At 31.6% G+C, this 21,753-nt stretch overlaps 3 protein-coding genes across 4 annotated transcripts in view; 1 reads left to right on the forward strand and 2 right to left on the reverse strand.

The window, feature by feature from the left end:
* The window catches only part of LOC125857134 (WD40 repeat-containing protein HOS15-like), a 281,455-nt gene that overhangs the window by 191,237 nt on the left and 68,465 nt on the right, over positions 1 to 21,753 (forward strand). The window lies entirely within an intron of this gene.
* LOC125857164 (MFP1 attachment factor 1) lies at positions 12,719 to 16,902 on the reverse strand. The gene is made up of 2 exons (XM_049536846.1): positions 16,351 to 16,902; positions 12,719 to 13,006 (listed from the first exon to the last, which is right to left on the reverse strand). The coding sequence occupies exon 1, from the start codon at positions 16,811 to 16,813 to the stop codon at positions 16,355 to 16,357; it is 459 nt and encodes a 152-aa protein (XP_049392803.1). The 5' UTR covers positions 16,814 to 16,902; the 3' UTR covers positions 12,719 to 13,006; positions 16,351 to 16,354.
* LOC125857139 (cytochrome P450 81C13-like) lies at positions 18,353 to 20,598 on the reverse strand. The gene is made up of 3 exons (XM_049536817.1): positions 20,279 to 20,598; positions 19,474 to 20,066; positions 18,353 to 19,035 (listed from the first exon to the last, which is right to left on the reverse strand). The coding sequence occupies exons 1-3, from the start codon at positions 20,589 to 20,591 to the stop codon at positions 18,409 to 18,411; spliced, it is 1,533 nt and encodes a 510-aa protein (XP_049392774.1). The 5' UTR covers positions 20,592 to 20,598; the 3' UTR covers positions 18,353 to 18,408.

The raw sequence follows: 21,753 nt of genomic DNA on the forward strand, positions 1-21,753 counted from the left end.
TTACGTATATACTGTACACGCATATTTGGTATTCTTTTAGGTGGCGGCTATACAATGTATTATGTAATATCTCAAAATTTTATCTTGTATATCGCGATTCAAATTATTACTTTTCTGTTATTCTTCTACGCACACCAAAAAAAAGAATTCTATGGTTTACCATAAACACGTTTTTAACAAGAAAAATGTGATACTTAGCTTGTTGAAGATTAACGAATATAATTCAATTGCAAAAAGAATAATCAATTTGAAAATCAAATTACTTTAATAAAAAAGATGTAGTGTAAAATGGATTTGGAATTAATCTTGTGATCAATCCAAAAGTAAGTATAAAATGAATATGAAGTGAAACGAACAAATTAAAGCAAGTCGAGGAATAATCCATTTTTTAAGACGAAAAAAATACAGTAAATCAAAGGAATTAATTAAAATTATCTAATTAATGGCCACTTCCTCTATGACTTGGGCCAGAATATGCTTGATTTGTCATGGCATTATCAATGGACGAAGACGAAGACATTGATTTATACTGATTCTGAGTAAACCATTTTGAGTTGCTGATATTGAATCTTTGTTGTTGTTGATCAACATTAACCTTTGGTGGCGCAAAAAGACGATAATGATGGTGTTCTTTAAGTTTCCTTGATCCTTGGATTTGAACTAATTGAAAGGACGATACAATTAGGACGATGAGAAATACTAGGATTATAAAATGTTGCTTCATGATTTTACTTTGTTGTTGTTTTTGAAATGTTCAAACTAATTGTAACATGCTATTCTATGAAGAGATGTAATGATGTGTTTTATAAGGGGAAGTAGTCATATTCACCTATTTGGTCGTATGATCAGGCACTTTGACTTCCATGCAAATTTGTCGGAATTGTCTCAAACAAATAGAAGAATGAAGTATATTATTATTTTATTTTATTTTTAATAATCTATTATCCTCCTTATTTTAGTTTAGATTGATAAATACTTGCCATAACTAAACAAATTGTAACACATCCAATATTTTCTTATATTTTACTATAAATGCTCTAATTTTGATATTGATATGCTTTTTACTACTAAAAGTTCGAAACGACTAAACGGAAATAATTTTTGGGAGGAGGGGGGTTCACCTAACGTACGCATAATCCGTTAAGAGTTATGGTGAAATGAATGAAATTAGCGGAGTTTTAATTAGTTTAGCTTTTAATAGAAAACATTTTACAGTTCTATATGACGCGAATGTTGATAATTATGACTTATATATATATATATATATGGTTTTTACCTATATGTTAAATGATTGAATTTTGGCTTGTATAATTATCAAGTTTGTAGTGGTTATACCAACAAAAAAAATTGAGAGATCTTTTCATGTGTCCTATAAAATTGGAAGTTGTAAGAATTAATTGCACATATTGCGCAAACTTTGCTCTACTCTATAAAAACCAAGCTGGATATCCGTTAATTCCTGCCGGAGCGCACTAACCGGTGTCTGGTCGGTGACCACAACAAATTCCCATAATTAATCCTAATTAATTAATCTAATTATGGTATTACTATTCCTTAAGAATTCACAAATTCTGAAATTTATTACATATGATGAGTACTAGTGAAATAATGATTTCAACTCACAATTTTCAAGTTAAAATATTGTCCAAGTACTAGTTTTAATTTTAAATACTTTTTTTTCCTTTAATTTTTAACCAAATATCATCGAAACGCCTAAATATCATGATTTCACATTGGATATATATAAGATTTTGCACTTGAAAATTCATTTACACATGATCCGTGATCGTCACTATATGATAAATTAATTAACATGATTTTAGGAGGGCCAGATTGGAAATGACGAAAGAAAAAATCCAATAGGTATAAAGAATGAATATTAACATTCTCGTTCCGTGATCATCACTCTAGAATATTATTCGTATTATATGTTAGATTCGATATATAAAATCATTTCTTTGGTGGTACATACTCTAAATTAAATAAATATAATACTTGGAAAACTCACAAACAAATAGTGAGGGAATATAAAATTATGTTACGAAAATCCCAGTTGGTTGGCTGTGGAGGAATATAATTTGTTAGAGCCTTAGAGGTACATGTGATGCACAATATAATGCACTTGAAAGAATAGCCACTATGCTATTATTTTAAGTGAAACACTAATATTAGTCACCCTCATGCATTGCAAGGAGGATAAAATAGAGATCATAATCTTGGGAAGTTAGGGTTCACGAGGCATGAGTATTTTCCTATGTAATTGCATAAGGGGTGCAAATTCATAATTTCGATTAAGGGGTGTTAAAATATAAAGAATTAAAATCGCATAGAAATCAAGGAGTGTCTATATGTAATATATAAACATATTAAAATATTTTTACCTAGCTACACTATGTGATTTTCTGACGAAGGAGACGAATACTAAATGAAGTTCCGAGGAGGACTAATTGGATCCTTCGATCTCACCTTGAGTGTGTTTAGTAAAAACTGAAATCGAGTCGATGAAAAAGGTTTTGTGAATATGTCAGCCACTTCATCCTTAATTAGACGAGTTTCATATTTTCATTCATCATTGCATTTGACATTGCTATCCAATATTAATTGGTCCGCTAGTGATTAATTGATCTTAAAATGTGATAATCGATCGGTGCAAATATAACTTTCCCCTAAAATTAATTCGAAGTTCCTCATTAACCAAATAATTGATTAATTCAACTAAACACTTAGCAGTTCTGTAGTCATGTTTAGAATTGACAGTTTTCCTAAAATAGAGCTCATTATATTAACATTAATGGAAATTTTGTTGACTTTTGTTAAAGGGGTTGAGTGCCCAAATAAAATATTGGAGCAATTTCCACCAACTCATACAGTCATGGAGTTACTTTGAAAGAGGAGGCATTAATGTCAGAAACGTGCTTTGAAATTTTACATTATAGTTTGGCCCTCGACAATTCAAACTTCAACAACTAAGCTACGTCATTTATTTCTCTCTTGTATTCCTTATAATATTATACTCCCTTTCCGTCCATTTTAAGTAGAAACACGTGGCGCAATCTGATTCATCAATTTAATATTTAATAAATGTTGATTCGGTGGATAAAATTATGACACATATATATATGTCCGTTGGTATAAAGAGTATATATGCTCTAGTTTTTGGACGACATGGGCACCAATGTCCCAAAAGTATGACGGAGGGTATCTGCATATCATTTACGATAGTTCAGAGGTATATTTGTCCTTTTTTCCCTAAATAAAATTATAATTTACTATATTATTATTTGAATATAATAAATTCAAGGATAATTAGAAATCCAATGATAAATTATATCTTGAATTCTAAACTAGACAAATAAAAGCGAACATCTATTTCTAGTATACTGGCCAAAAAAAGTGGATGGAGAGAGTACAATAGCAGTGGCGTAGCCACACACAGCTCAGGGTGGCTCTATTCACACTCGTAGAAAAATTATATTATGTATATAAAAATTGTACAAAGTATATAAATAAATAAAAAATAAATCATGCATATCTTATTTAGTAGATCTTGAATACCCTTAACGGAATTTTTGTTTTCGCCGCGGCTAAATAACAATAGTACATGTGAACAAGTTAATTGGAAAAACTCCAAGTAGTCACGAAAACATATGTAGGTAGTGTAATGTCGGGACAAATAGAGCAAACAGCTAATCTCATGATGAGCTATTTTTTGTGCACATAATTTTATTCAACTTTTTGACTCTTAACAATTGGTAGAAGTTGAGATTCCTCATATTAGACCAAAAATTCCATAAGCAATTTATTTTCTCATTTGTTAAAGTCATCAACCTGAAAAAGTCGGTATATATCTTATATCCCTTTTTTTTTTTTTTTTTTTATGACAAGGGAAACCCGCAGCCGCTATCCTTTGAGTGCGCACAGGGTAAAACCCCCGCTCCTATGCAATAGCTCGCAAACCACATAGGAGAGGTAACCCGCACTAGGCAAGCCTGGTGCGACGAGCTCGACCCAGAAGGCAAACCCCTTGCTTTCGCTGGCAAGGGGTTTCGAACTTGAGACCTCCAACATGAAAGTCCCAAGCTCAAACTTCAAGGGAGATTTTAGAATTAACTTACTGTTGCAATTTATCATCTTTTTGAATTTCAGAATTTAATTTAAATGTTTAATTACCTTTAGGGACATATTCAAATCAAAATTATTTTGAATACCACAAACACAATAACATTATATAACATTATAGACGAGTCTTAATTTCGTCAAAATAAAAAACAAACGGTATAAAAAAAAGAGAGAAAATACAAGTATAGATGAAAAGTCACCTAACATTCAGTTTCAGAGTAGGACAACGAAACATGTTAGGTGAGAGTTACTAATAAATGTTTGATTTTTAACAAAATCAACGAAGGTTAGAAGATGTTGATTTTAAGTTAAATTAGCAACGTTTTCGGTCCCTTTTCACTTGTTCAATTTTACCTTTTTATTTGTCCTGTTTCATTTTTCATTTTTGATAATTTTTTTTTTTTTTTTTTACATATTATACCCTCAATTTATTTAGAAAGTTATTTTGAAAAAGGTAAAACCTCTTTAATGAGTAAATTAATTTTGAAATTCTATCGATTAATGGGGGTAAAATAAACTCTCTATGCCAATTATTATATTTTTAATAGGTTTGTCGAGTCAATAAGGACAGATTGAGTATCAGTTTACAAATATCACTTTTTGAATATAATAAATTTAATATTTTGAAAAATGAACGAAGTACTTAATAATAAAACCATATTAATATTTCATTAAAAAATACAACGAATTCCAAGTACTCTATTTAAAACTAAAAGAGGAACCCAATAGTCACATGGTCTTCGGTCTAAATTTTGGAGTAGATGCACGTTGAAAGCAAAATAAATAAATAAATAGGATGGTAGTGTATGTCAAAACAAAAAATGGGAGGCAAATTAACGCTATATTATGAAATAACATTAGGTTATTTTGTAAAGGTAAAACCTCTTTAATGAGTATATTAATTTTGAAATTCTATCAATTAATGGGGGTAAAATAAACTCTCTATGTCAATTATTATTTTTTCTCAAGGAGAACTTTCCCAAATAGCCACTATAATAAACTTAATTATGCTCTATAGCTATAGTTTACAGATTTACGGGTTATAGCTACAGTTTAAGCTGCCTCGTTTGTATAATTCACATATTTGTATAATCCGCATGTTTGTATAATTCGCGGGTACATTGGTATAGTTCAGTTATTTTTGTATAAACTCAAAATAACGAATTTATACAGTTACAAACATCAGAAGTGTAAACAGTTATACAAATTATATTATACAAATTTCGAATTATACAAAAGTTGACAAATTATATCATACAAATTCTGAATTATACAAATGTGCGAATTTTACAAAACTAAAAAGTTGAGCCGCGTAATTATAGCTAGAGGTAGGTCGAGAATTGTAATTAAAGGAAACTATATTAGTTAATTAATTAGCTAATATATATTTGCTTATACGTGTAATTTTCCCTAAAATAATAGGTTTGTCAAGTCAATAAGGATAGATTGAGTATCAGTTCACAAATATCACCTTTTAAATATAATAAATTTAATATTTTTAAAAATGAACGGAGTACTTAATAATAAAACCATATTAATATTTCATTAAAAAATACAACGAATTCCAAGTACTCTATTTAAAACTAAAAAGGAATCCAATAGTCACATGGTCTTGGGTCAAAATTTTGGAGTAGATGTACGTTGAAAGCAAAATAAATTGGATGGTAGTGTATGTCAAAACAAAAAATGGGAGGCAAATTAACGCTATATTATGAAATAACATTAGGTTAAGGCAGGTAGTTGCAGGAAAATAGCAAACGTCAACTCTGCTTAATTTATAAATAAGATTATCTACTAGTTATATTCACATTAGCAATTTTCTTTCTTTACACTCTTTGGGTGTGTTTAGTATAGCGGGAAATATTTTTCAGATTTTATTTTAATTTTTTCATGTCTCCCCCCTCCAATTTTGATTTCTAGGTATACTACGAAGAATGATAATGGATTGGTAGGGGATAAATGCCCCCAATTCGTGAAAAATCGCTAAGTTACTTGCTATACAACAACTTAACAATTAGAAAATTATCCGATTATGAAGTGAGACAACATAGACGAGTTGGCACAATATGTAATCCCTAAGGTATCAATGTCTTCGGGAGGTCACTCAATAGTGCTATAAAAGAACTCATAGTAATTAAAGTATTTTTTACCGTTAATATATATAAGTTAAACGCTCACATCTAATTAATGAGCTTCAAATACAAAGATTAAACTCTGCTTCTTTGGTACAAGAAATAAGGAATAATTAATGTTAGAATGAATTTATTCCATATTATTTGATTGAAATAAAATGGTAGGATAACTTATTCCAAAATAAAATTTTCAATTTTCTTTATTTCATATTAATCCCAAAATTACTTTGTCCCACTAAAATAATGAAATTATCATCATAGACAAAAAAGTTTTTATAAAATTATAATTTCATAAGATATTCTTATTTATCCCATCTCACTACTCGCTAGTCGCGTACCAACCAATCTCTTAGTATCAACTATCAAGGATTCATTTAAACTTATAATTAGGTACAAGAATTTTGGAACTATAACAATCAAGCACCGTCTTGCCATCAAAAAAAAAAAAGGAGGTTTCCACGAAAAAGAACACATAATATATAGTCCTATCCTTTTTAATTTCACAGGTTTCCTTGTCATGCCACCTGCCATCAAAATTGCCTGTCTTTGGCTTTTTCCATACAATTTTTTTTTTATATACCGTCATGCAAAAACATAACAAATTAAAGACCGCGTAGAAAATACAAAGCTCGTACACACGCAATTTGAATATTAATATTCTCATGTGTGAAATGAAAAAAACCTGTATCATAACGTATGAGATAACATCATTATATATCAGTGTAAAGAAATATTCCAACTACTCATAAAACATTCTCAACAATTTATTTATTTTTATAAAAAGGGGCTCTAATAGTAATATTAGCCGAAAGATTTATTGTACAAACTTTAAAGAAAAAGTATTGCAATTCTCTCCATCCTCTTAAGTCAAAGTAGTTAATAAGTGTCACAATTCTATATTTAAAAAAAAAAGGTTCCTCACCGTCCCTCTCATAGTACTTTTTTCATTATAAATACTGCCAGCAGTTGCAATATCTAACAACTCCATCAATCGTCATTTTTCTTTACACAAATAATTAACACAACATTCCCAAAGTTCATACATACAATATCATGGCAAGAGTTAGAAAAACTTCATATTTCACATTGGCTTTGTTTGTTTTTCTTTTAATAATTAGTACACAACTAATTAGTTGTGTCAATTGTCGATCCCTTCGGAAGCAATCGCCCAAAAACAACGTTGCCGCGGCTTCACAAGACGATAAAGGAAGACAACTAGGAGGAGCGGAGATTGTGAAGAGAAGTACACAAAGTTCAGTAAAGAACATGGCTTTTATTATGGTTTCTGGACCAAGCAGGAAAGGTCCTGGTCATTAATTAGTTATTAGTCTCAAATTTTCTGTTTATGTTTCACACATATATTTTTGCACGAAGGTGTTTATTAAGAATTCTTCACAATTGTTGTGATGTACTTAGGAGACATTCTTTTAGGAAGGACATAACTATAGAAGCATAATTGAGTTGAAGATGTATATTGTAATTGCTAAAGATATGTATACCAAATGATTGAAATACTTTAATTTGTATTGAGATTTAGTTATTTTTAAAGCTATTTAAAAATTATTTTGGACCTATGGTGATTGAATGGTGGCTGTATTATTTCTCCATAGAAATTTATGTATTTTTCATTTAAGAAAATAATTGATGAGAAAGAACAAGTTTTTTTTTTATTATTATTATTATTTGTCTTTCATTAGTTAGAGGATTATTATATTGGTTCGAGTTTCATGCCATATTAGTATTGTTTTTTATTAATTTCTCATGGAAACCATGATGGCTTATTAAATTAAGACTGAAGGAGAACTACAATACTATCATTGTGTGTTATAATGTATTTTAAATAATTTCTATACTAATTCTTCATCTGTTTTGATTGGACTTATTTGTCCTTTCATTTAGATTGATTATATTTCAATCAATAAATTATGATGCTCTAAATTCACTCTTTTTTTTTCTATTGATAAAATAAAATGTCATGAACTTTTGTCTCAAAACCCAAAATTCAAAATTTATGAAAATTTGGGACCACACTTAGTTATTGACTTTAAATGCGTTATAATAATTCTTGGTGACGCAAAATCTTTGGAGATTTTGACCAGCTGCAGGAAATTTTTTTCAGTGTGTTGTTCGGCCGACAACTTCTTAACTCAAGTTTTTACTTGTGTTTTGAACTTTGGTTCAAATATAGTCTCTCATTAATTTCAGGTTTCAACACATGTACAGTGCCTAGACAGATTTATGATTTAAGTTTTACGGGTTCAAATTTTAAAAGTTTAGATAAGCGCGATATTAACAAGTGTGCACCAGCCTTTTGTCTAGCTATTGTTCAACTTGTGATTGATAACCATGTAAGTTAAGGTATAGAGGTAGAACTAGCATTCTGATTATGACTTAATAGTATATATAATCATCAAGAATTCAATTTTTCATAATATAAAACTCATGAAATCAAAATTCCAGTTTCCTCTGCATATAATAAAACAATATATTCAGCATGAAGCACACATTCTTCCACATTAATAGAGATCTAGTGTTGAATTGAGTATAACTTTTATTAATTGTCTTGGCATGCATATAATAAAACATGTATTGTAGTTACTTAAACAGTCGATTTTTATGTGTAACAAATAGCTCATTCAAATATGCTTAGACTTGATATAGTAACACATTAAAGATACTTCAATTATTTTTTTCCGATTTCACCTTAAAATTCTTTTATTTTTTATAAAAAAATAAAAAATTCAACCAAATCATATGCGAACGCCTTGAGAAGTTGACTTAGTTATAATCTCTAAGGACGACATGTGGTGGAATTTGAAATTAAAGGCATCCCCTCGTGTGTAGCAAGCTATACATTTATGACCACGCACATTGTTGAATCCAAAATATTCTGCGACTTACGGCGATGTAAGTCAAAAAGTTAGATTTTACGTAGCTGGAACTGATAACTTTTCCACCTGCTAAAGCTGACTCATCGCATGTTCATAAAGGAAACAAACCAATTTCTAGTAAGTCTCATTTTATATGAGGTAGTTTAATTCGATATTGAATTTAAAAAAGAAAGAAAGACTTTTAAAACTTGTGATTTAAAATAAATGATAGAAATTTGTGTTACTATAAATCATTTCAGTAAAATGGATATTTTAAAGTTAAATTGTTACTTAATATAAAAATGTGTCATTTTTTTTTGGGACATAGGGAGTATATGTTTTATAGCATATAACATGCTATAGAATTAGGAACAAAGTAAAATTGTAGCTTCATGGTCTTGATTTATCGGATAGTCATTTAACTAAAAGTTGTTATCTCAAAATTACTTCCTTTCTCGGAGAAATTGAAATCAAGAAAAAAGATGTTTTTTCTGAAATGATAATTATTAGTTGAGTAGTCATGTAAGAAACCGATTAACTCTCTACATGTACGAATCCAAAAAGTCCAGCTAACGTTTGTACTTCATATGCTTTTACATGGGAATATTTCTGGACCAACAAGATGTACTATGTACTATTGGAAAACTCTCTGTTTTTTTCTCTTTTGCGTGGTTATTGTTAAGAATGTGTATCATATTTCTCTTCTCTGTCCTATACACAGATCCAATTTGACTAAGAATATAATTAAGCTTACTTTTGGGCTAATATAGTTCAACTTTTCTATAATTAACATTATTTGTTTTGATATTTTTAGATGTCATAGTGAAATGTTATAGTAGAAAACATGTGATATGACATAATATGAAAAAAAGGTTTCATATTTATATGATTGTCATAATGAAATGTTGTTATAGAGTATGACTTCGCAAAGAAGCGTGAGTAGTCCCATTAAAATTTGACTTTACATATTCAGTGGATTTTTGAGTAATAGGTCCTTGGTTACAGCTGTTTTGCTCTGCAACATTTGGCCAAATTGCAGCCGTGAAATTAGATTTTCAAAAAGTTTAAGTGTCATGGATTGTACGTTTTACTAGCTACTACAACTTATCCTGTCTGCATAATTAACTAATTGAAAACCCCATATTGAAAAAAGTACCTTAATTAATCCTAATTAATAATACATGAAGTTTGTTTTACATCTTGGATACATTAGTAAGCTTGTTACTACTCCATAATCATAAGATCTGTTAAAGAATGACAAAAAGTCCCACATTGGTGGTTAATGAGATTGGTGGACTCCTTATAAAGCTTGAACAATCCTACTCTCTTTGAGCTAGCTTTTGGGGTGTGAGTTAGACCTAAGAAGTAATTTAACATGGTATCAGAGCAGGACCCGTCTCACCCGATGTTGGGGACCCCAAAATCAAAATTGTCCACGCACCAGATGCTAAGCACTGGGCGTGAGGTGGGTTGTTAAAGAATGACAAAAAGTTCCACATCAGTGGTTAATGAGATGGGTGGACTCCTTATAAGGCTTGAACAATCCTCCTCCTTTTGAGCTAGCTCTTGGGGTGTGAGTTAGGCCTAAAAACTAATTTAACAAGATTCAAGAGTGAATTCCATTTGCCTAATAAGAAAGCTGCTCTTGTGAAGCAGTAAATATCAAATGAAAGTAGATCGATTTTTTTTTTTCAATCCTAAAGAGGTGCATATTTGCAGTATTGCAGAATCCGAAATATTCTGCGACTAATGACCGTGTAAGTCAAAAAGTTAGATTTTACGTGGTTGTGGCGATAGCTTTTCCACCTGCTAAAGCTGACTTATACGTTCTTAAATGAAACAAATATGTATAGCATATAAAATGCTGTTATAATTTCATGCAATGGACTTATCCTACGGTTCCAAAAAGTCAAGCTAATGTTTCCTACAACATGCTTTTACTAGGGAACATTTTACGGTTTAACAGTCTACTAAGGGGTCGTTTGGTAGGGAGTACTATTAGAAGAAATAATCCTAGTATTATGTGTGGTATTATGTAGTACTATGTTTGGTAGAAATTTTGGGTCTATGTATAACTAATCCATCCTCCATGGTATTTAGAGGTGTTCGTGGTTCAGTTTGGATCGGTTATTAATTAAAATCAAAACCAAACCAATCTAGTCGGTTTTTTAAATTTCTAAAACCAAACCAAACCAAACGAAAAAAATAACCGTCGGTTTGGTTATTATCAGTTTGGTTTAGTTTTTCTGGTTTATCCGGTTTGAAAGTAATAGTAATTTTTTTGAGGACTTACGTAGATAGATACAAACATCTAGCACATGAAAAATCCACAGAAAAGCTATTATCGGTTCAATTAAGCAATACTAGAGTTATCATTACACGAACAAAGTGTTTCAATTAAGAGAAAGTATGACTATTTTATGTGAAATAGGGTAGGTAAAGACTAAAATGGATTTTAATGAACTTGGACTTAGGATTATTATAGTTGGGCTAAAGTATTGGGCTTGAAAAAATTGTAAAGTTAAAGACTTAAGTTGTTTAAAATTTAATAAAATATTTATATTTTATTTATGAATAATATATAAATAATTATAAAATTTATATATCTAATTTATCGGTTTGGTTTGGTTATTTTTGTGGTTTTTTTTCTAGTAAAACCAAAACAAATCCAAATAATATCGATTTTCAAAATTTAAAACCAAACCCAACCAAATTATCGTTTGTTTTAATTGGTTTGGTTCGGATTGCGGTTCAATTTGGTTTTTTAACCATAACCATGAACAACCCTAATGGTATTATAGAGTGTATAACTAATACCTTCCATTTGGTGGTATTAGTAATACATGGATCTAAAACCATGGGATTAATATATGTAAAGACAAAAATACCCCCTCAAATCCTTTCATTTTGTTTATTTTCTTATTTTTATGTTTTATATTTGTACTAATAAATTTATTTAAATCGATTAGCTTAAAAACTTTATTATTTAAATAGAGTTATTTGTAGCTAAAATATGAGTTATTTAATCTAATTATTATTAATATAAAATATTATAATCGTACTAATATGCTAATGTTGATGTATGAATTTAAGAGCTATTTTTGCTATTTAAAAACATCTTGAGTATAAAAATAGTTTAATTTATTTTGCTATTTTTTTAATGATAAAGGGCAATTTTGTATGATAAAAGTCCCAAGTTAACGATTTTATTGATGTAAAACAATGTTCAATACCTTTTTTCTATAAATTCTTATAGTTGTGAACTTTAATTTATTATGATGACAATTATTTACCCTCAAATAATTTAAGTGAGAAAATAGTGAACATGATGATAAAATTTTCCTTCTTCTAGCTAGTTAAAAGTCTATAGAAAACAACCCATCTATTCACAAAGAAAGGGGCAATGTCCACACACATTCTGTGCTCTCCAAACCTCACTTGTAAAACTACATGGGTATACATTATTGTAGCAAACATTTGAGTTACTAGCTGTCATTGGATTTTTGAGTGATGGGTCCTGGGTTGCAGCATTTTGCTTCGAAAATACTTGGCCAATGCAACAGTGAAACTAGATTTTCAAAGATGACAGCATACAAGGCACAACTTAATTAAACTTTTCAACATTCCGCATAGAGAAATTATTGTACCCCTTATATGCCATACATAAAGTCGGTGCATTTTTTTTTCCCCATCCTGGACAGGTTTATAAGTTTGAAAACTATTCCATATTCATAAACTCTTAAAAAGAATTAATTCCGTTCCTCTAAAGAGTCAATAATAAGATACATTGACTATTAGAAGCTACACCCACATTGCATCCCGAGAGCCAAACTCGAAAGTCAGAAGATCTGATGATGAGGTTGGAATTTTCTGAAGCAGCTAAGCCTGAAAAAAAAACGTACATGATTAAAAGGATAGCAAAAGACAGCTTGTGAAACAGTTTTCTTTCAACATGTAATTCCAAAAAGATGTGATTTGTCTTGAAAATCTAGTATACATGCCTTCCATTTTAACGACAAATCCTCATACTTTGTATCTTGAGTGAAGTTCAAACTTCAATATATGAAAAAATATAGTAATCATTAGAGCAAAGACAACATACCCAGTGATATCCCATAGGTGGGGTGGGGTAAGGTGTACGCAAACCTTACCCCTACCTTTGTGGAGGTAGAGAGCTGATCAGTTGTTGTCATGAGGTAACAAAAGGATCCAACATTTAATGTAGGTAACATAATATACTGCAAAGTAGTAAACATGATAATCACCTCCACTTTCCTTTTGTACCTATACTAAATTTGAGCTCTCTAGTAATTGGGAGGGCAAGATTATCGTGATTAAAGGAAAACTTTGAAATCAAGTGTACTTCTATTCTATGTAATTTGAGCTCTCTAGTAATTGAGAGGGCAAGATTACCGTGATAAAAGGAAAACTTTGAAATCAAGTCCAAAGTAACCCATAGTCCAGATGATGAGAACTAGAAATCTAGCTAGTGTACAATTGTACATACAACCAATTCAAGAAAAAGAAAAAGGAAGCTCCTATCACTACAATTTTCCACAAAGGAAAGACTGATAAACCGGCACACAAAAACACAGGATCATTAAACTAAACCTTAATCACAAATTAGTTAGGATCTGGAACAGGAATTTAAGGAAACAAGAAGTTTCAACATCCTGCTCCAAAACTCGATTATTAGTTATTGTTCATCAACTACAATTCCAACTCCCAAAATGTGCCCATTATCCACCAAGTTTAGAAGGCTGTGATTGGTCCAAAGGGCGGGTCACGGAAATAACATAGATATTAATTAAGTTGGTGATGAATTCTTAACATTCCCCCTCAACACCAACTTAATTTGTTCTATGCATATGTTGTGAGTGAGTTAAACCTTGAATAAAGAGAGAACATAAAAGAAGGTAAATGAGGCCCTCCCTCACTGCTATAATAAAGAGAGAGCATAAAAAAAGCTATTGATAACTCAGACACCCTTCTCCGGTGCTTAACCAAGGAAGGAGACTCTTCTTTGCTAGACCAAATACTTCTCCTTTATCCCTTGTCATGCTTTTTAGCTCAACCACTCTCTGTTCTTAAGGGTTTCCCTCTCTCAAAAAAAAAACATCTATAAGCATAACAAGTTATTCAGCACAAGTCATACATGTCAAGCCTAATACTGGGCAACTACCACCTACTAAATGTTGCTTTCAGCATGTCCAAATTCGTTTATCACCTTAACACTAGATAAGATAAGCTACAGTGTTGCAGAAAGTGGGATTAATATCCACATTTGCAATATTAACAACTACTGACTGTGTCAAAATTTTGAGCTCGCCCAATAGACCAACACTGATCAGAAAACCTACTTCTCTTAATCCCAAAGCTCATCACATTCTCCCTAAGGTTCTTCTTTTCTCCGGAGTCCCTAAAGTTCATCTAGTTTGAGCATACATGGTTTTTAATAAACATTTCAAACAGCAATAAGTACCTATCATGTGATATTAGTTGGTTGGTTCCCGAGCTCATCAGATTCTCCCTAATGAGCGTTACATTTAAGAATAGACCACATTGTATTCACATTTATCACAAAATTTATCCCACCAGTAAAGAGAAGCAAACTAGGAAATATCTTCCTCGATCTATCATAAATGTGTGATATGTGAGAGCAGTACATATAAACACTAAAGATCTTGGCAAAAATACAAACAAACGAACAAGCACGCCAGTGACTACTCACTTCCTGGTATTTAAATAAAGTCAGGACTTACGGAAAACAATCACTGTCTTTCATTCTTGTAGGCTCCTCTTAACAAGTTCCACGGACGGAGCTCAACCTTTCTATTGCACTAACTAGTCTAACATATCAAGCTTCATTATGTTAAAACTTGAAAACCAATACAATGTTTGTTACTCTAATCCTAGATAAAAAGATGAGTAAAGCTTCTATAAGAAGGATTCAGGCTAACCCTAATGTACTCACAAGTACCCCCTGCAAACAATCTGGAGTTTGATGTAACCAAATCAAGTTTTCTGGGACCCAAAGTTTATCCCATTCTCCAGAACATGCATGGAGTTTATAAATAAGTATGGATTGCTTTCGACGTGAATTCAGAATAGAAAAACTCTTCACCTCAACATCTACCAGGATATATGGAAGCAAACAAAACACACCAGCCTTGTAAAAGGAAGTATGCATGTATAAGCTCGACACTATAGCTATAAAGTAAATAATAAATAGAAAGCTATTGATAACTCACTTTCTAGAATTGAAACAACATAACTCTCCCAACATCTTACGATTTCTTTAACAGACTCCATCCTCCCTACTCATCTATTTACTTAAATGACTACTTAGGAGTTTCTCTTGTTCATAGATCTTGAAACCATATTATCATCAATTACTCAAAATCATTTCCTTAGGCAACAACAAAAGCTCCATCCTATCCCTACATTGTTATCTGACAAAGTAACCTGAGTGAATGGAAGTTCGCTCTTGAAAAACTCCAGCTCTTTCTTTTAGTTGACAACCATTTACATATGATCCCTGTCATTTCTCATAGACTTAAACATCTATTTATCAGTGGTAACTGGTAAGCAACTGATATACATTTATTCTTGCACAAACTTAACATAAAACTGAGAGTTCGTACAGCCTACCCTACCAAGAATTACTAAAACTGTGAGGATCGTTTGGTTGGGAACAACTTATCCCGGGATAAGTTATTCCAACATGTGTATGAGATAACCTATCCCATCCCTAAGGTATAAATGATGTGATAAATAATCCAAGAATTGCCTAATACCTCCAACCAAACGCAGGATAACATAGTCCGGCATTTTATCCCTGGGATTGTTGTAGCTTATACCTCACACCAAACAACTCCAGAAGGTTAAAGCACAATGGACAGGAAGAGGAAAATTAATAAATGAAACAGATATAAATGAGGTACACAATAACAAACATCCACCAGTTCCAGCCAAGTATGCAGATCAACAGGCATTAAAAGGAAATATAAACAACGTAATGCCAAAATCACAACTTTTTCCATCAACCACATTTAGATAGCATTAATTTCATGGTATTTAACATAACATTTAAACACCTTAACAATCCATAAACTGCATAAAGCTGTTACCTGAGTTAATACAGCTTGCAAGTAATTGAATTAACCAAACCCTAGATGATTTCTCACTGCAGAAGCAAATATTTAACAAAACAAAAGTAAGCAAATGACCTCTTCAAGGCTCGGTTTCAACGGATGAGACATCCCCAGTGAGACCAGAAGCAGAGGAGGGCTCCGAAGCATCAGCCGGCAACTCCGACGGCTTACTCTCACTCTCCGAAGCAGCAGCAGGAGCAGATCTGGACTTAACAGTGTCAATCATGCGCTTGCTAATCTCCTTTGAGTAAACCTGAAGTATCTCAATGCCGTCATCAGCATCGGTAGCAGTGGATCCAGCAGCAGCAAATGCCTCCTCTTCAATCAGCCTTGCAGTTTCAGAAGCCTCGTCTTGAGGGAGAGTTCCATAACGCTTTGAGAGTATGGAAGGTGTTGACAGAGACTCGATGAGGCGGTTGATGACGGCGTCACGAGTGCGCTGAGTTGGTGGCCAAATGCTGAAGGAAGTGGTCATCGGCTTGTTCTGAGTCTCCTGTGAGACGGTCTCCTGGGACTGAGCTGAATCGATTTCCGCCATTGATGGTGGTGGTGGTGCGGTGGTGTAGCGGTTGGGGTTTTGGGTTCTGTAGGGTTACGCTGAAATTGAAAATTGGGAAATTGGGGAAATGGAAAAAAAAGGGAGAGATATAAATAAGGGGAACATTAAAGACAAAATTAAATGAGTTACTGTTTTGCGAAAAAAGAGGTTGGCCCCCACTTGCTGTGATTTTAGGGAAATTTTTTGGCGCATTTGGGGAGTATTTCAAGTTTTGATTTTAAATTAATTTTTTTTATGAAATTTGTTCAAAATTTTTAGGTTCAATTTTAAATCAGGAATTCAATATAAAATTTGAACCAAAAAATTGTTTTAAAATAAAGAGATTTAAATTTTATAAAAAAGACTTAGATGTGAAATTGTTTGTACTGAGATGATTTTATTAAAGAATAGTTAATTAACATTATTAATGATTTATGGGAAAAGAGCCTGATATACACCCAACTTTGTCATCTGAAGTTGATATGCCCTCGTTATGAAAGTGGTTCATATATATTTTAATTGTTATACAAATGGTTCACATATATCCCTACTGTTACAAAATGAGCTCATATATACCTTTCATTTAACGAAAATAAAAAAAATAGTTTTAAATTTATATTTTTTACTTTAAATTTTAAAAAAATTCATGTAGGGTATATATGATCTTTCTAGCAAAGTTCAAGGTATATTTTAATCATTTTTATACATAAATTATTTTTTGACGTCTTTGATTATCATTGTTTGAATTTCTTATTCTTATTTTTCCTTTCATTCCATTGTGTAAAGAAAAAAAATTTAAAACTATTTTTTTTTGGCTATATTATAATTTAAAAATATTTTTTCGACTACATTGTTATTTAGTTTTTGTATTTGGAAAAAAAAATTGGGTCATCTATAATAAATTTTACAAGAAAATTAGTGAAACATAAATAAATTTGACCATCAAAATGATAAATTTAAATTAGTTGTTGAAACCAAAAAAGGTCAAAAAAATATATATGTGAGGAGGATTAAATATATCCATATGTGATTATATTTTTTTAATTTTTTTTATTAAATATTAAATTGAAATTAATTTTCTACTTCCGTTAGAAGAAAAGGTTATATGTGAGTCATTTGTATAACACTAAGGGCATATATGAGTCATTTTCATAACAAGGAATATATCAGCTCTAAATGACAAAGTTGAGGGTATATCAAACCATTTTTCCTTGATTTATTAGATAACTTTTTGTAAAATTATGTGTTTGAAAATTTGTAACAACATGTAATTATAAAAAAAAAGATATTTATTAATTATGCGTGTTCGGTATTACAATGCCTATATTGCTCATTAATTTGGTAAAATTGATTAGAGTTGGAGATGTTTGATAATTTGTGAAAATTATGAAATTTCATATTTATAAAGGAAAAGATATATAATTTAAGAAATTTAACTTGCAAGATTACATAAAATTTCAACTTCATATTATGAGTTGTAATTATATCCAAAGGGATCCTTACTGCTGTTGCTTGAATACTAGTCTCAATTAGCTACACATAATGATTAAACTTTACTTGTAAAGGTATTATATTTCATCTTATACATCATTATTTCAAAGCTGGGAGAGAAGCTGCACGAAGTTGGAACGCGGAGTGCAAATAGCCTCCAAGGACTTAATTTTCTGAATGTTGATTCTTGAATTGTAGCTTAACTCCAAATTTTCCTCTCCTGCACTTTGCCAATCAAAGCATTGAATAAGTGCACCAAGCGCCAATGAAATAGCGCGCGTGCCCATAGTAGCTCCAGGACATGATCTTCTCCCCATTCCAAATGGTATAAGTTTATAGTTAAATCCTTCTTTTTCCCCTTCCATTGCCTCAAACCTCTCTGGTTTGAACTCGTTAGGCTCCTTCCATACTTGGGGATCCCTTTGAATGGCCCAAATGTTAACCAGTAGGATCGTATGTTTTGGTACATTGTAGCCACCAACAGTACAATCCTCTGATGAGTAGTGAGGCAATAGAAGTGGTACTGGAGGATATAATCTTAGCGTCTCATTGATAACACTATGCAAATAAGGAAGTTTAGTGAGATCAGATTCGTTTAGCAAATGCTCGTTCCCTACTTGGCTATCAATCTCAGCCCTCAGCTTATGCAATGCCTCAGGATGAGCTAAAAGAAGTCGCATCGCCCATTGGAGGGATGTTGACGAGGTATCTGTTCCAGCAATAAATATGACCTGTAGCACGATTCAATCAGCTAGCTTTCTAACTTTACAAACTATAAAGAACATGTAAATAGAGATGAAATAGTTAATCGTCAAAAATACACCTAAACTATCACTTTTTTCATGAGTTTCACACCCCAAACTATCAGTTATTCCCTTTTCCTACTTGAACTGTCATCACCTATATATTAAAACACACCTCGAAGCTGACTAGGCCAACTATCAGTTGTTCCCTTTTCCTACCTGAACTATCTTTATCTACTCAACTAGATGTGTTTTAATACATAGATGGTGATAATTCAGATAGGAAAATGAAACAATTAGTGATAGTTCATATAGGAAAAGGAATCATTTGATAGTTGAGATGCGAAATTCAGATGTGTTTTTGACCATTATCTCTACGATGAAATGTGTTTTAGAAACATAAGGGAAGTGTAACAGGATACCAACCAGCATAATACTTTTGATTACATCTTCTGTGTAGAATTCAGGCTCAGATTCTTGAAGAGACAACAGAGTTCCAATCAATGTGTTCTGTTTCTCCCTGTTTCCAACACTAACTTTCTCCTGTCTAAATTCCTCTAGCAAATTGTTCAAGAATTCATTTCTCTGATTATGCACTAAACTCATTTTCTTTTCCATCCCCTTATAACCAATCCACCTCAAAAGTGGCAAGAAGTCACACATATTCAACACTGGTAAATCTACAATGAAAATCCCCTTTAGTCTTTCGATCATCGCTATCCCCTTTCCCATACCAGCGTCTTCCTCACTCACTAAATGTCTCCCCGCGACAATTTTGTTCATAAGGTTGAAACTAAAAGTACAAAACCAGTTTGTCAAATCCACATTTCTGCTTCTACCATTACAAAATTTGAATAATGAACGCGTAAAGTTAACAACTTCTTGATCCCGGACATTGGACGTTTTTTGTAGGCTGTTTGATGATAAAAGCTCCATAACTGTCAACCTTCGAAGAATTTTCCATAATTGTCCATAAGGAGCCCAAATATAGGCCGTATAGTTGAATGTCAACCAGTCTCCTGCGATCAGAGGGAGATTCAGAATTTAAACTTAACATAAATATAAGTTCAAAACATAATATTACACATATATCTATGGTATAAGTAAAAAAAGAATGTCCTTCCTACTAGGAGCATTAGAAAAAACCACAACTTTGGTCTGGACCATGTAATTATGTATATATTCAGAATTCATAAACTCAAAATTCTAATTGTGTCTCTGTGCTTTTTACCTGCCATGGTACGTGGTCGATTTGCAAAAATGATATCATTTTTGGTGAAACATTCTTCGACTGCAGATGGCGACGAGACAATAAGTACAGGCATAGAGCCATACCTAAGATACAAAACAGGACCATATTTTGCTGATAATGAGGTTAGTGTCGACAATGGTTTGTTTTTCAAAAGGTAAAGATGGCCTATAATTGGAAATGCAAGTGGACTAGGTGGTAGATTATTTCTTCTAGAATTGAAGAAATATTTGTAAAAAATTGGAAAAATTAGAACAAGAAAGATTGTAAGATAGTAGTTATATTGGTTCTCCATTGTTGAATCAACAAATTGAAGATTGTTTTGGAGATGAGAATTAATGAGAATACTAATATATAGTTTAATTTAATCAACTATTGATCAATACAATGAAAGGGACATGTTGACCAATATATTGTTTATGTAGTTTGAAAGAAATCCAACGTGCTGAATTAATAGTATAGTCCACTCAATTGTGCTAAATCAAAGACTAGACATTGGGTCAACAGTATCTTTTAATATAAATGAAGAGCAGTAGAAACTAGATGACAAGCTGGATTATCTTTAGATATATATATATTCGTTATCACAAAAATAACTTTTAACGGCCGTAAAAATATATATTAATAAATAGTACTAAAGGTTTTTTGTTAATTTTCATTAGATTCAATGTCGTTATAGTCTTTAACAACTTTCATAAAGAGTGTATCTGACAGCTATTAAACTATTACCGTTAATTATAAATAGATGAGAAATATTATTTTTGATGTAGTGATTACGTACCACATGACTATCAAGTAATGGACAAGACTAATTTCAACTTGTCTATGTATTGCAAGATTCTCCATTATTTGAATTGATAGTTTTAATGAAAAATGAGAAACACGCAGTTAGTTTAGCAATAAATTGTAGGACATATCATGTTTTTTTTCTTTTCATTGTTAAAAATAGGGGCGGTGCTAGGTACACAAGAGGTTTATTGAATCCACTATGTCAGAAAATTATATTGAATATATTACGTTAAAATCATTAAAATTAATTAAATATTTCTCATTCACTTGTTTGACCTAGACTTATGTCATTCTTCACTTGTATATATCAACATTGAGATCCGACTAAATTTGAATTTGCGTATTACAAAACTTATTTATGTGGCAATGCTCCCAACAAGTTCTTTTTACAATCTCAAGAGCTCTAAGCGGAGACCTCTGATTAAGAGCAGAAGAATCACAACCATTATATCACCATGTTGGTATGAAATTTGAACTCTATATAGTTGAGTGATACAAAGTGATACGTACTATAATTATCAAGCTATACAATTTTAGTATTTGTTATGCGTCCTTCTAATAAAAATATCTTAAATGGAAGCAAACAATAACGTGAACGTTTAATTATGCTAAAAGCAATGCCAAAGTGTAATTATTCAACAATTGAACTCTCACCAAACTAAAATGAT

This window comes from Solanum stenotomum, chromosome 2 (genome assembly GCF_019186545.1).
Source record: "Solanum stenotomum isolate F172 chromosome 2, ASM1918654v1, whole genome shotgun sequence".
Classification (NCBI taxonomy): domain Eukaryota; kingdom Viridiplantae; phylum Streptophyta; class Magnoliopsida; order Solanales; family Solanaceae; genus Solanum; species Solanum stenotomum.